The sequence below is a fragment of the Thalassophryne amazonica genome, chromosome 7 (assembly GCF_902500255.1).
Source record: "Thalassophryne amazonica chromosome 7, fThaAma1.1, whole genome shotgun sequence".
Lineage (NCBI taxonomy): Eukaryota > Metazoa > Chordata > Actinopteri > Batrachoidiformes > Batrachoididae > Thalassophryne > Thalassophryne amazonica.
In genome coordinates this window covers 11,825,453-11,841,945 of record NC_047109.1, presented here as the reverse complement: position 1 = coordinate 11,841,945, position 16,493 = coordinate 11,825,453, and the positions used below count along the sequence as shown (strand labels likewise).

Here is a 16,493-nt window from a genome sequence, read left to right as displayed (position 1 = left end):
TAGTCTGTACCAGTTAAATCTGATTATTCATGTTCTGTGGATCGCCATTAAACATCAAAAATATTTTAAAACATGTTTACAACACCAGTTTTACCATAGACTACCCCCACTTTCAGGTCAAAATTGGGATCAGATTTTTATTTTTTTATACACCAAAAACATACACAACCAGGTATCAAAAATCTGTAAAATATTGGCACCTGTAGGTTTTCTATGAAGACCTGGAACAGCTGATATGAAGCCCATGTCTGGACGTTGCCATATTGGAAGAAGCGGCAGCACTGATTCTGGCTACGTTGCAATGAGCTCATTAATGCATAAAGGCGTGGGGCGTGGGTGGCTCAGTGTGTGACAAAAGAAGCCTGAACACGCCCCTCTCTTCCAGTACAAACCAGCTAAGCTAACAGGCTAACCTTGGTTTGGGTGTCTATTATAAATCATATTTTTTGGGAACTGTGTGGTGGTTCTCATAAGGGTTTGCTTTGGTGTGGACATTAAAAGTTATGAGCCACTTATTTTCTCAGTAAACATGCATTAAAGAGGCTCCACAGCTTAGGCTAAAAACAGCTGCTAAAAGTGCTATTGCTGTTAGCGTACAATATTAAAGACCATGAGAATTTTACTTCAGCATCAAGTAGACAGTCAAGGAAATGGAACTGTTTTCTTTGAGTAGGGCTTCATCTGAGACGAGCTTCTCACCTGGTCTTGACCCAGAACAATCACACTTTTTTTTTGGGGGGGGGGGGGGGGGGGGGGGGTGCAGGATCTCTTATCACACTTGTTTGTATTTTGTTAATTTTGTGGTTAATGTCCATAAGATCTACAGTTTCCAGTATACCTCCACCATCCACTGCAGCAGCAGCTTCGGCAGGATGGCCTCAGACCATCTCCTTCTCGGTCTCCTCGTTTGAACCGGGACTTTTTAAGGGATGATGTGATGCAACAATTTCCTGACTATAAATCCAACTGAGCTCACTAACAAATCCAACATTTGTGACATTTTAACTTTGACAGAGAATTGTTTTTTCAAGCCACTGTATGCATAAACTATTCCAAAAAAACCTGTGATACAGTTATACATTAAAATCATATAACCTTTTTGCTACATTCACACTAACAGGACTTCATGGATTCTTTATTTAAAAAAGCTTTTACTCACTGCAATTCACCCCACGACTAACTAACTCCAACCTTCAAGCCGTTGTGAAAGGTTTGTAAGAAAAACAAACTGGGCTGATATTATACGAACCTCCGCCTGGTTGCTGTCCGGAGACAGATTCTTGCTGAAGATGATGGCAGGAGCCGCAGTCACCCGAACGGAGAATTCCGTCAGGATGGGAGTAAGGATGGCCCGGCGCTCCTGGTGTCTTCTGATACTGAGGACAGATGCAAAGACAATCAGACTGTTATTCCAAACATTTTTACTCTCATATTTTAACAGCATCTCTTCCATAAAAAACTAAAACCATCTGTAGATTATGATTATAATCAAGGTTCTCCAGTTCAACCTATTAACTTTCAAAGACTGCATGTAACATAACTAATGACAGTTTAATGGATGTTTTCACATCAGCGCAGTAACTACAGTTACACTGTACTGTGAAGTTTATAGTTCTAGTGTTGCAGGGTTTGGAGCTTTCTACTTCAATGGAAACAGCAGCCATAAGGGACCACTTATTCACTAAAATCCCCCCACTTGTATTTACCAATAACGTGTTATGGTTGCCAGTTGTAAAATCTTTGTCCCGTCCCATGCCGAGGAATGACAAGTCAACACAACAGTCTAAACCACAAAACGTTTTTGTTTTTTGTTTTTTTTGTATGTGGAGTTGACAGGCAAACACACATTTCCAACCAGCTATGGTGTTTTCAACTTCAAACCAGTCAGAAAAAAACCAAACCAAAACAAAAAGCTGAACTCAAAATAAGAGATTTCGCCGTCTATTTTGTTTTTCAGTTTACACCTGTGAAATGTGTCTCCAAGCACACATTTTGAACGTTTGAGCTGGAAGCCTGAACACGTTTATAGAGGCAGAGTCAGACGTTATTTGACAAGCCTCAAATGGGAACACCCTTTAATTGTATACACAAGATCAAACTGGGACTGTCTCACATCAACTCTCTCCATTTCACTAATGTTCATTCCCACAATCAAGTCATATTTGTGGGAACATTTGTTAGCAGTAAAACAAATATACAAGTGGGATTTATAAGGTGGTGTTAATCGCCACATCTGCTGCTATTAAAACAATCAAGAGGCACAGCTTCCAATATTTATAGTTAGTCAGGATTATAAAAGGCCCTGTTTCTAGGTGGCCTGGACTACATTACTTAACCAGAACCAATATCATATTCACTTCTGCTGCACAAATGTGCATTACTGGTGCCCTTAAGGGATTATTTTCTGACACATTTCTATTTGGAGCAAATTTGAGGGAGGCCCAACTCGGAGGTGAAATGATCTGTGAGGCCAATTGGTGCTGGCTAATCTCCTCTCAGACAGGGATTGAAACAATAAGTGTCTCGTTGCAGGGGACAGGTGCAACTGTTCAACTAGCGAGGCACCAGTATCAGTTTACTTGTTGCAACACAGGGGCCTTGGACTGAGCCGGAGAGACGTGTGTAAACACGGGTCCGCACGGTGTGCACACCCACACCTGTGAATGGGCGTGTCACAAAGAATCCAAGAGATAAACGGGGAAATCGAGATTTCCACTTTCACTTACTGTTCAGATCTGTAATCCAGACCACCACAAACTGGAGCACGCCACTGGCTCTAACAGTGCCCCCCCACCCATCACATATGGATGACACTGCTAAGACACTGCTGCGCTACTATTACTGTAGTAACATCACCAAACACTGCCACGACCTCATCTGGACCAGAGCAACCATCAGCAAGCATCACCACCAGCTGTCACGGCATGCAACATGTGAAACGTAGAGGCCAATGTAAAAAATAAATATCAGTAGTTTTATCTACATCACTATAAGAAAACTGCATGCATAAAAAATGATATAGAGCTTCTAAATATAAAATATTTGAAACAAATGAATAAAATGTGTGATGACCACTCATCTCTGCAACATTTCTTATACTATCTTGCAATTTTACAAGTACATATTCCAGAGTACATTACTAGCTTGGGAGGTGCTGCAACTTATACACTGATGTGAGTTGTAGGACTTTCACAGGAATCAAAGCACTAAACAAAATAAACTCTACTTAAAAAAAATAAATGTCAATAACAAAATTTACACAACAATAAGGCAAAAAAAAAAAAAAAAGACAAAACAAAAACAAATTAAAGAGCTGATAATACAGATAAAAGGTGTGATTTATACTCCAATGTGACTTAGATGTGGGGTTTTGTCTTCAAGAGGCATGTTTTAACAGGTGCTACTTATACTCTAGAAAATACCACAATTTGTGCAAAATATTTTAATTACATTTTTTTTTACTTTTTTATAAACAACTGTGTGTGTGTGTGTGTATATATATATATATATATATATATATATATATAGGTGGTGGGCCGTTATCGGCGTTACCGTGCTGCGATAATGTGAGACTCTTATCGGGCGATATAAAAAATATCGCCGTTAATCTATTCTCAAAGTTGGGCTGGGAACTGGGTCTGTGCCTCGAAGCTTCGTTTAACGTTGTAGTACATATGCCAGACCTGTGTGTGGAGCTGTAATGTCCCCAGAAAAACAAACAGAAAAAGAAGTAGAGCAAGCACTAATCAAATTAGCACAAAAGCTACAGCTTTCCAACGCAACAAACAGGGAAATAAAGCCTTTTAGAAAAAAGGTGGTCCACGCTGATCATCTAAAATAGCTTACTGTCCATTTAAAGCAAAGCAGTGTGTTTGTTTTTTTTTTTTTTTAAACAGTTTCGTCCGCTGACCGCTCTATGCGCGGCGGCCGGCTGCTGCCTCTCTCTGCCCAGCGTGAGCGGCTCAGCACTGCCAGCTCCGTCCCAGCCACAGACAGTTTCTGGAAGAAGTCCACTCTTTCTTCTGGGTGACAGTCATTACTTAGGTAGCACGCATATTTTGAATGAGCCATTTTAATCTAGATTAATCTAGATTAATTTCAAGATTTCAGTGAGATTAATCTAGATATAAAAAAAAAATCTATAATCTATGCCCACCACTAATATATATATATATATCTATATACACTCAACAAAAATATAAACGCAACACTTTTGGTTTTGCTCCCATTTTGTATGAGATGAACTCAAAGATCTAAAACTTTTTCCACATACACAATATCACCATTTCCCTCAAATATTGTTCACAAACCAGTCTAAATCTGTGATAGTGAGCACTTCTCCTTTGCTGAGATAATCCATCCCACCTCACAGGTGTGCCATATCAAGATGCTGATTAGACACCATGATTAGTGCACAGGTGTGCCTTAGACTGCCCACAATAAAAGGCCACTCTGAAAGGTGCAGTTTTATCGCACAGCACAATGCCACGGATGTCGCAAGATTTGAGGGAGCGTGCAATTGGCATGCTGACAGCAGGAATGTCAACCAGAGCTGTTGCTCGTGTATTGAATGTTCATTTCTCTACCATAAGCCGTCTCCAAAGGCGTTTCAGAGAATTTGGCAGTACATCCAACCAGCCTCACAACCGCAGACCACGTGTAACCACACCAGCCCAGGACCTCCACATTCAGCATGTTCACCTCCAAGATCGTCTGAGACCAGCCACTCGGACAGCTGCTGAAACAATCGGTTTGCATAACCAAAGAATTTCTGCACAAACTGTCAGAAACCGTCTCAGGGAAGCTCATCTGCATGTTCGTCATCCTCATCGGGGTCTCGACCCGACTCCAGTTCGTCGTCGTAACCAACTTGAGTGGGCAAATGCTCACATTCGCTGGCGTTTGGCACGTTGGAGAGGTGTTCTCTTCACGGATGATGTGAAGGAGATGTGTTGCACTGCATGAGGCAAATGGTGGTCACACCAGATACTGACTGGTATCCCCCCCCAATAAAACAAAACTGCACCTTTCAGAGTGGCCTTTTATTGTGGACAGTCTAAGGCACACCTGTGCACTAATCATGGTGTCTAATCAGCATCTTGGTATGGCACACCTGTGAGGTGGGATGGATTATCTCAGCAAAGGACAAGTGCTCACTATCACAGATTTAGACTGGTTTGTGAACAATATTTGAGGGAAATGGTGATATTGTGTATGTGGAAAAAGTTTTAGATCTTTGAGTTCATCTCATACAAAATGGGAGCAAAACCAAAAGTGTTGCGTTTATATTTTTGTTGAGTATATCTATATATACACAAGTATATATATGTGTATATATGCACCAAGCTAAAATGGTTGTTTTTTTAATCTGAAGAATAAAAGCTCACTGATTTAAGAGTGTCGCAGGCCACTGTAAGGTCTATAAAATGCCTGAGGAAAAGCCACAAGATTAAGATGAAGCTTTTTCACATGTATATGTCAAACATAATTTATAATAAACACAATTTAAATCCCATGGCTTTGTTTTATTACTTGTGATTACATTTTAAAAGTAATCAAATATAGGGGTGCAAAAATACAGAAAAAAAAAATCATGATTTTTATATTTTCAGCAAAGTGGAAACACAACATTAATGATACTGAGCTGATCTTCTTTAGGGTCGTGTGTGACTGAATTCCAGATTGTTATACAGTACATTGTTGATGAAACGTAACATGTCAAGATGGTGGATAATTTTTTAAGATAAAAAAACATCAATCATGCACTGTGGGCCCCCCGACCCATGATGATGCCTCATGATGTACCACTATGTGGTCCCTATTGTCTCAGTCCTATGACATCAACAGGAGTCTTAGATCAGCCTACAGTCTGGCATGTGTCATGTTATATATTGTGAAGGTGGAAACCTCCCCAACATGTGATTTAAAGAGAAGCAGCAGTTGAGAGTGCCTGTAGCTTCCTGACATTGGACCACAATGACTGTTTTTTTTTTTTGCAAACCCTCAGGAAACCAACCAGGGCAACGGAGGATGGAACTATTGGAAAACCGAGAAAAACTGGAGCATGTTCATGCCAAGAGCACAGTGGTGGAAAAAGAAGAGGTGTCCAGATAGATGTAGAGGAGGAGGTGTAGAGGGAGGAAAGGTGTGAACTTTGGAAGTGGAGTGTGTTGAAACTTGTTACGACCGTGGTGGTGTATTTCTGCGGGTGATTGGTACAGACAAGTAAAGCTGTGAACTTGACTCCCTTTTCCTGACTGTGTTGGAACGCTGTAAATCACATGTTCAGTTATGACGTGGCGGTGGTCACGGCTGAGATGACGGTACGCAGTCAGTGGCAGCGCACAATAGCAGCTTTTTCTGCCACTGTGCACGACTTGTTTGGATGGCAAACGTGGCATGCAGGATGGCATGCAAAAAGAACTGTGTTCCAAAGATCAAGATTGCATTTTAATCAGATTTTATGCCAATGTTTTAGCTGACCAACAGCAGGCATTTTCAAATACAGGTCCAATAAACAACATTAGACTATAATAACGAGGGTTAGGAGGACGAGTTGTAATGGCCAAATTCAACTAGCAACTACCACACTAGTTGAATAATTTCCTTCGAGCCAACTAGTTGGGTAATTCAGATTTTCCTGCACAGCTATACAAACAGAGGCACAGTACTTTTCGAAGAGATTGTGTTACTAAGGATAGAGCCAACACTCCCTACACTCAAAGCCTTGGAACAAATATCTTACATCTTGTAGAACCACAAACATTATTTCCATGTAGTTCACTGTGTTAATGCCATGTTTTCAATATATATATATATATACAACCCCTGGCAAAACTTATAGAATCACTGGCCTCGGAGGATGTTCATTCAGTTGTTTAATTTTGTAGAAAAAAAGCAGATCACAGACATGACACAAAACTAAAGTCATTTCAAATGGCAACTTTCTGGCTTTAAGAAACACTATAAGAAATCAGGAAAAAAAATTGTGGCAGTCAGTAACGGTTACTTTTTTAGACCAAGCAGAGGGAAAAAAATATGTAATCACTCAATTCTGAGGAAAAAATTATGGAATCATGAAAAACAAAAGAACGCTCCAACACATCACTAGTATTTTGTTGCACCACCTCTGGCTTTTATAACAGCTTTCAGTCTCTGAGGCATGGACTTAATGAGTGACAAACAGTACTCTTCATCAATCTGGCTCCAACTTTCTCTGATTGCTGTTGCCAGATCAGCTTTGCAGGTTGGAGCCTTGTCATGGACCATTTTCTTCAACTTCCACCAAAGATTTTCAATTGGATTAAGATCCGGACTATTTGCAGGCCATGACATTGACCCTATGTGTCTTTTTGCAAGGAATGTTTTCACAGTTTTTGCTCTATGGCAAGATGCATTATCATCTTGAGAAATGATTTCATCATCCCCAAACATCCTTTCAATTGATGGGATAAGAAAAGTGTCCAAAATATCAACGTAAACTTGTGCATTTATTGATGATGTAATGACAGCCATCTCCCCAGTGCCTTTACCTGACATGCAGCCCCATATCATCAATGACTGTGGAAATTTACATGTTCTCTTCAGGCAGTCATCTTTATAAATCTCATTGGAATGGCACCAAACAAAAGTTCCAGCATCATCACCTTGCCCAATGCAGATTCAAGATTCATCACTGAATATGACTTTCATCCAGTCATCCACAGTCCACGACTGCTTTTCCTTAGCCCATTGTAACCTTGTTTTTTTCTGTTTAGGTGTTAATAGTGGCTTTCGTTTAGCTTTTCTGTATGTAAATCCCATTTCCTTTAGGCGGTTTCTTACAGTTCGGTCACAGACGTTGACTCCAGTTTCCTCCCATTCCTTCCTCATTTGTTTTGTTGTGCATTTTCGATTTTTGAGACATATTGCTTTAAGTTTTCTGTCTTGACGCTTTGTTGTCTTCCTTGGTCTACCAGTATGTTTGCCTTTAACAACCTTCCCATGTTGTTTGTATTTGGTCCAGAGTTTAGACACAGCTGAGTGTGAACAACCAACATCTTTTGCAACATTGCGTGATGATTTACCCTCTTTTAAGAGTTTGATAATCCTCTCCTTTGTTTCCACTGACATCTCTCGTGTTGGAGCCATGATTCATGTCAGTCCACTTGGTGCAACAGCTCTGCAAGGTGTGATCACTCCTTTTTAGATGCAGACTAACGAGCAGATCTGATTTGATGCAGGTGTTAGTTTTGGGGATGAAAATTTACAGGGTGATTCCATAATTTATTCCTCAGAATTGAGTGATTCCATATTTTTTTCCCTCTGCTTGGTCTAAAAAAGTAACCGTTACTGACTGCCACAATTTTTTTTCCTGATTTCTTATAGTGTTTCTTAAAGCCATAAAGTTGCCATTTGAAATGACTTTAGTTTTGTGTCATGTCTGTGATCTGCTTTTTTTCTACAAAATTAAACAACTGCATGAACATCCTCCAAGGCCGGTGATTCCATCATTTTTGCCAGGGGTTGTATATATATATATATATATATATATATATATATAAAATGAAAGTCAATTTGCAGTGTCAATGCTTAAATTTGACCTTATTAATTTAGTGTCCAGATAAGTGGTTCACTAGTCATAGATTAATGGTACCCAACTCATAACTTTCATTAATCCCCCCAGCCCTCATAAAAACCCAGTTGGAGTCATTCAATGTGTCAGTGCTATGTATACTGCGCTTTTTTGGTTGTTTGTTTTTGCTGTAAAATACTATTTAAAAATACTAGCATGGATTCATCAGGCAGTGACCTCTGATGTGCACTGAGCAGGTTTGAGGCTGAGTGTGAAGGGAATGGGATAAGAATCAGAACCTCCAAATCTGAAACCATGTTCTTCTGTTGGAAAAGGGTGGATTGTCCTTTCTGGGTCAAGGCAGAGTTACTGCCCCAGGTAGAGGAGTTTAAGTATCTCAGAGTGTGGATAAGGTGGGTGTGAGATCAATAGAAGAATTGGGAGGAAGTCTGATGCTTTATGGATGCTGTACCAGACCATCGTGATGAAGAAGGAGCTAAGAAAGTCTTCCTAAGGAGGTCTACCAGGTACTTACAACTGGGAGGAGGCCCTGTGGAAGACCCAGGACACGCTGGGAGGATTATATTTCCAACCTAGTCTCAAGGCAAGTCGTGATTCAGCAGCACAAAATATACATTAAGCTATTGGTTCATGATATTGTGACGAAAAGCGCCTCATTTTCATCACGGCAGCGTGAATTCATGAATTCATTCCGTGATGGCTGCACGAAATTAAAAGTGAAGCAGGGGTGTCAGGGTGGTTATGGTTAGGGTGGGGGGAAAGAGTAAGATTAGATTATGGTTAAGGTTAGGGTTGGGGGTAGGAGTATGGTTAGGAATAGTGAGTTAAAAAACCTCGTCACGAAAATTTGACTCATTTCGTCACAGGAGCACAAAAAAAAGAAGAAAAAAAAAAACAAAAAAACATGAGACTGGGCTGATATTTCCCAGGTGGCTTGAGAACAACTCTGAATTCCTCATGAAAATTTAGAAGACTTGGCGGAGGATTGAAAAGTGTGAGATGAGATGCTTGGTCTACTGCCACCGTGAAATGGATCCAGATAAGTGTCAGAAAATTAATGAATGAATGAAATAATGTAGCAAAGAATTTTTAAAGCATTTCTAATTAAAAAAAAATGGACATAAAAAGCATGTTGGCAGATGTGGTTGCAAAAACGGACAAGTTGTTCTCTCTGATAAGCTCAGCTCAAGACTAACGCCAAACATGATTAGTTATGTGGTCTGTGGTTTGCTGTGCTGTGCTTTATATTATACTATGTTATACATGTTCATTAAGTGTGTTAATCTTGGGAATCCAAAACTGTTTCACGACATCACAGGTCATTCTGGGATCAAGTACGAGATATAATGCCAGACCTACAGCTATAGCACATGTGTTTCAAGAAGCTTTATTCCACAAAAAAGCCTTGCAATATCGACTTGAGCGCAAAGTGTGAGCCCAAAATCTCACTTCATTGCAGTTTCAGACAATCTTGCCTCTGCACCAGAACCAAGCGGTCTTATTCTCAATCACCTGAGAACAACTGGGTGTAAGGCAGAAAGAATATGAGTAGATTGAACCCCAGTAGCCTCATATTCATCCATAAAACTAGTGAGGTTCAAAATTAGGAATGCCAGGCAGAGTGTAAGACTGACACACAGGTCCAAGTCTGCCAGTTAGAAGAGTTTTTGTACTAAACAACATACTCTGACTGTGGTGAGAAAAGGTCTACCCAAGTGATGACTTTGGGATAGATAGGCAAGACAACTGTTGCTCAACTGATGTGAACTTAGGCTGTTCTGGTTGCTGAATTGTGTTTAGAATGACACATGCAAGTACTTTACCTGGCCTAGAGAGCGGATAGGTGATGCAATCCAGCTGATCACTCCTACTTTCCACAGAGGGATAACAAGTACTTTCTTGTAGTCTCTTGGGATGATACCTATCTCCCAGATGGAAGCAAAGATTGCTTATAAAACCAGAAGAACAGTATCTTCACCCATGCCCGTATATAGAGGGGGTTCAGGGGGTTCAACCGAAGCACCCCCACCCCGAGAATTCTGCTGATTTTTTTTCTGCTGATTTTTTTCTGATCTGGATATCAACGTTATGTATTTTCTTTTCATTGATAATAAGCAACAAGCACTAACTGTTACACAGCTATTATCACACACCCTCAAGTTTCAATTTCCTCTGCCAGAGTAATCCCTTAAGTGATGAAAGGGGAAACTGCTAGATAAACTTTTCCCATGGGGGTTGAGAATTTTTGCTCCTTGGTCCCTATCCTCCTCTGATATCAAACAGATTAGTAGGCTTGTAAATACCCATGTAGACACACAATTACACTTGTCTGTTTTGTAAAAACATGTTTGTATGTATAAGCTGAGAAATAAAGGGAGCTTCTCCTTCCTGTTGCAAATACTGTAAAGGTGCAAATATTTGCTTGGGATTTATTATGCGAATTTCGCGAGTTAAACAAGGTCGCCAAATTAAATATCGCTATTTTAATACATAACGTACATATACGTACATATTCATAATGTAAATGCGAATATTAATACCGCTAAATACGAGGTCTGTTAGAAAACTATCTGACCTTTTTATTTTTGCAAATACTATATGGATTTGAATCATGTGCGCTTGCATCAGCCAAGCTTGAACCTTCGTGCGCATGCGTGAGTTTTTTCATGCCTGTCGGTTGCGTCATTTGCAAGTTTGCATTAATGTTATCTTGGTTCTTCCTGGGTGGTGATCCAATCCCAAGCAAGGACTATTTGTATATAAAATGTATTTCCTAAAATGATACATTTTGGGTTTCAAATGAAATTTATGTAGCTTTTTACCCCTCGAAATCCTCAAAAAGCTTCTGCTTTGGGGGGCTTCGCCACCCTGAGCCCCCCATGAGGGCGTTGCCCCTCGACCCTACCGGGGGCCCTGCGGCCCACTGGACCCCAAAATCAAGGATTTGAACCCCCCCTTTCACATTCCTATATATGGCCCTGTTCAACCACATGAAGACATTCTACCCCAAATACTGCAGACCTTTTCCCACCTTCAGCAGTTTCACCACCTTTGGAATCTTTGTGAGAGTAAGTGGTTCACAGCTGACCGGTGGACCAGAGATGGCCAACACCCTGACAGAAAGACCAGTCTTATACAACTGCTCAATCTAGCCAGTCCACTAGGACAATATATCAGACTCACCTGTCAAGACCACACAGTCCTCTGACAAATGCCTCCTTGTCTAACCTCAGTGACATCACAGCCCACGACAAGTTCTGTTCTTTGAAGAACAATGGTCTTTGATCTGCAAATAACAGTTTTAGATCTTTTAGAAAATAGGGTACCACATTGTTTTTTTTACGAGTTTGGGAGGTGGTACGACTTATATACTGAAAAATCCCATGTTCATTACTTATAATAATAATAATAATAATAATAAGTATTTATTTTGGGCTTTCCAAGGAATCAACATACTATACAAAAGAAACAATAATAAAAGAATAAACGGCAACAATAAACATGCACTACAACAATGCACAAAAATCCCAAATTAAAGTCAAATGCACTCAGGTTTTTATTGTAGTGTTTTCAACGCTGGGGACGCTGGGGAGTAATTCATGTTCATGTGTGTCAAATAGCATCCAATATGTTTTCCAATGCACATTTATTTGTCCATCTTACATATTTTTGTTATTTAAAAGTCCTTATTTTATATAACAGCACACATTATGGTATGCACGTTCTACTGAGTTCCTGTATGTTGTTAAACTCATCCCCACATACAATATAGGAAAAAAGTGTGACTTATACTTCTGTGTGACTTATAAATGTTTTCTTCTGTTCAAGACACATTTTATAATAGGTGCGACTTATACTTTGGAGTAACCTATACTTTGGAAAATATGGTAATAAGACAGAAAACCCCATCCATTTATATAAATTAGGAAGAAAGGCTAAAAGTCCCAAAAATATCTTGACAGATTACATGTGAAAACAAGTGAGCAGGAAGGCAAAACAAACAAACAAACATAAACAGTAGGCAGGGGGCAGGTCAGGAACTGTTTTTACAGTTTAAGTATTAAAGCATGTCTGAGACCTGACGGCTCAGCAGTAGCTAAAGGATAAGAAAAGGAAGCAGAAGTCATGCTGTTTTAAGGGCAGGGCTCCAAAGACTACCATATTGTATGTGTGTAAGACTTACAGCAAAGAAAACATAAAGATTCATGATGAATGTGCAACATTATATGTGTGTTTCTGTGTGGGTTAAATGCTCATGTATCTCCGCTGGTCTTACCCAAAGCCCTGATGACCTGAGAGCACTCCGTCTCAATCAGACCCGTGTTGATTTTACTCTGCATTCTTCCAAAAGGCGTATTTTTAGTTGACAGGGAACAAATCTGGACTCACTGCCTGTGATTCTGTGATTTTTGGGCCTGTTCCCCCTCAAAACTTGAGTGGGAAAAAACAGACGTAGGGCCAAACAGGCTATTACGTTAGTGCTTGTTTTAGCTCCTGAGTCTCTTAAAAAAGAAGATGTGATTTGCAATTACGTACATGGAGAGGCTCCGTGATAGGGAGCAAACGTAATAAGCGCACCCTGCTCCCACATTAAGACTGATGTATATCATACACACTGCACCTGACTAGTGCTGTAATGCCTGTTGAGCTCATTTACAATTATATAATGTATTTTGGCGATAACGTTAGGCTGCTACCCATGCAGGGATTTTACTAAAAAATCTTGCACTTGCGACCTAAGATATTTATGGACAATGATTCATTTAACACTCTACAAAACTGCAGCAGGGCCCTAAAAAAGTCGCTGTTTTGATCTATAATGTACGGTCTATAAATCTGACCACACTATTATTCACAAACTGAAAAATCAGACCACAAACCAGATCATTGTGTGCAAAAGACCTGGATAAAATCAGCTAATTAAACATGGGTGTGTTGCTGGCATAACATAAAATCAACCCATCAGAGTGTGAGAGTGCCGTGTGTCTCTTTAAAACCATTGCAGCAATGTGACTGTGCACTGCTACTGAGAGGGCGCACTAAGCAGTGAGAGGTTTTTTTGGCAAAGACATACAACCCCTGGCAAAAATTATGGAATCACCGGCCTTGGAGGATGTTCATTCAGTTGTTTAATTTTGTAGAAAAAAAGCAGATCACAGACATGACACAAAACTAAAGTCATTTCAAATGGCAACTTTCTGGCTTTAAGAAACACTATAAGAAATCAAGAAAAAAAGATTGTGGCAGTCAGTAACGGTTACTTTTTTAGACCAAGCAGAGGAAAAAAATATGGAATCACTCAATTCTGAGGAAAAAATTATGGAATCACCCTGTAAATTTTCATCCCCAAAACTAACACCTGCATCATATCAGATCTGCTCGTTAGTCTGCATCTAAAAAGGAGTGAACACACCTTGGAGAGCTGTTGCACCAAGTGGACTGACATGAATCATGGCTCCAACACGAGAGATGTCAATTGAAACAAAGGAGAGGATTATCAAACTCTTAAAAGAGAGTAAATCATCACGCAATGTTGCAAAAGATGTTGGTTGTTCACAGTCAGCTGTGTCTAAACTCTGGACCAAATACAAACAACATGGGAAGGTTGTTAAAGGCAAACATACTGGTAGACCAAGGAAGACAAAGCGTCAAGACAGAAAACCTAAAGCAATATGTCTCAAAAATCGAAAAATATACAACAAAACAAATGAGGAATGAATGGGAGGAAACTGGAGTCACCTTCTGTGACCGAACTGTAAGAAACCGCCTAAAGGAAATGGGATTTACATACAGAAAAGCTAAACGAAAGGCATCATTAACACCTAAACAGAAAAAAACAAGGTTACAATGGGCTAAGGAAAAGCAACTGTGGACTGTGGATGACTGGATGAAAGTCATATTCAGTGATGAATCTCGAATCTGCATTGGGCAAGGTGATGATGCTGGAACTTTTGTTTGGTGCCTTTCCAATGAGATTTATAAAGATGACTGCCTGAAGAGAACATGTAAATTTCCACAGTCATTGATGATATGGGGCTGCATGTCAGGTAAAGGCACTGGGGAGATGGCTGTCATTACATCATCAATAAATGCACAAGTTTATGTTGATATTTTGGACAATTGAAAGGATGTTTGGGGATGATGAAATCATTTTTCAAGATGATAATGCATCTTGCCATAGAGCTAAAACTGCAAAAACATTCCTTGCAAAAAGACACATAGGGTCAATGTTATGGCGCAGATCTGATTTGATGCAGGTGTTAATTTGGGGGATGAAAATTTACAGGGTGATTCCATAATTTTTTCCTCAGAATTGAGTGATTCCATATTTTTTTCCTCTGCTTGGTCTAAAAAAGTAACCGTTACTGACTGCCACAATCTTTTTTTCTTGATTTCTTATAGTGTTTCTTAAAGCCAGAAAGTTGCCATTTGAAATGACTTTAGTTTTGTGTCATGTCTGTGATCTGCTTTTTTCTACAAAATTAAACAACTGAATGAACATCCTCTGAGGCCGGTGATTCCATAATTTTTGCCAGGGGTTGTAGAATCAGTGTGTGCAGAACACCAGCATGCAAAAGAGACATAATGATGGAAGTATAGTAACTGCTACGGCAGATGGGTTAACACCTGTTGTTGTTTGCAAAGATTGTGCATTAACCACCGTGCACAAACCATGGACAAAGGTGCAGCTGCCTTAGCTGTCCTTTGAGATGGACCGAACATGCAAATTCCTGAATGATTGTAAGTGCGTAATCCGTCGGTCTACACAAAAACACAAAAACTGCAGCACTGTTAAGGTATGTTAAATACTGTTTACTGTGTATCATGCACTCTGTTGTGCAGTGACACATGTAATGAGTGAAATTTCTTCACACAGGCTGTTATGCATGTTAATGATGTATTATCAACAGCGTACCTTTTCATTTCAAACCATGTCTAAAACGTGGACCACTGTGAAAACTGAATACCCCTCCCTTGTTTGTCCATTCAATCACCAGACAGCCTCAGGCGCACAGAAAGACAACGTAAAAAAATATGGCACAAATCATATTTATTAAAGCGTTGCATTTTTCAATGGTTATTTACAATTCGATTTAATTGTGTATACAAGCAGAATGTACGTGTGTCACAATCTTTTTTGATAAGATGCATCTGAGTGTTGTAGCCATTACCACTACCACAAACACATGGCTCACAACTTAAAACAGGTGTTTCATAGTTTATGGCACAGGTGCATTCTACACCTCACTGTCTGATTTTTACAGCAAAACACTTGTGGGTACACAAATGGGTGGAACCTACAATTCATGGTTGTGCTGCACTACATGCTCCTTTGTGCCACATGGAAGACACTGACCTAAGACTTTAAGCTCAGGATATGATGCTAAAATGTTGGCAATTTTGAAGTGGACACACTCCACATTGTTAATTACAAGTAATATCACGACCAACAACACTGTCAATACCTTTTCCACAATATCCCTTTTATCAAGTCATATCAGCTGACATTAATAACCTTAACAGAACAGGTACCTCACTATCATTAAAAATTACTGCCAAGCATTTGCTTCCATGACAAGGGTGCTACCTGGATATAAATAAGTCTGGTAAAACTGAAAACCATAGTGGAAATATGTTGTTTGGATGACCAAAAGTATATGTGAATGTGATAATCAGAACTGTGATTAGAATTCAGTGTCAACATGGCACTTTTGAAGGCCTTTGGTACTGTGGATCACAGTGTCTTGTTAGAAACTCTTTACAAACATTGTGTCTCCACACATGCTGTCTCTTGGTTTGCCAATTATTTGGCAAGTAGGATGCAGTGCATTCAGATGGTTGGTGCCAATTCCACCGTCCTTGAGGTCACAAATGGTGTTCATCAAGGTTCAATTTTAGGACCTATTTTGTTCACAAT

General features: G+C 39.7%; 1 protein-coding gene across 1 annotated transcript in view; it reads right to left on the bottom strand.

The window, feature by feature from the left end:
- Positions 1-16,493, bottom strand: part of LOC117513625 (vacuolar protein sorting-associated protein 13B-like) — a 1,146,044-nt gene that overhangs the window by 426,087 nt on the left and 703,464 nt on the right. Inside the window, 1 exon segment of the mRNA XM_034173849.1 lies at positions 1,250-1,376. Within this exon segment, the coding sequence (XP_034029740.1) occupies positions 1,250-1,376 (127 nt within the window).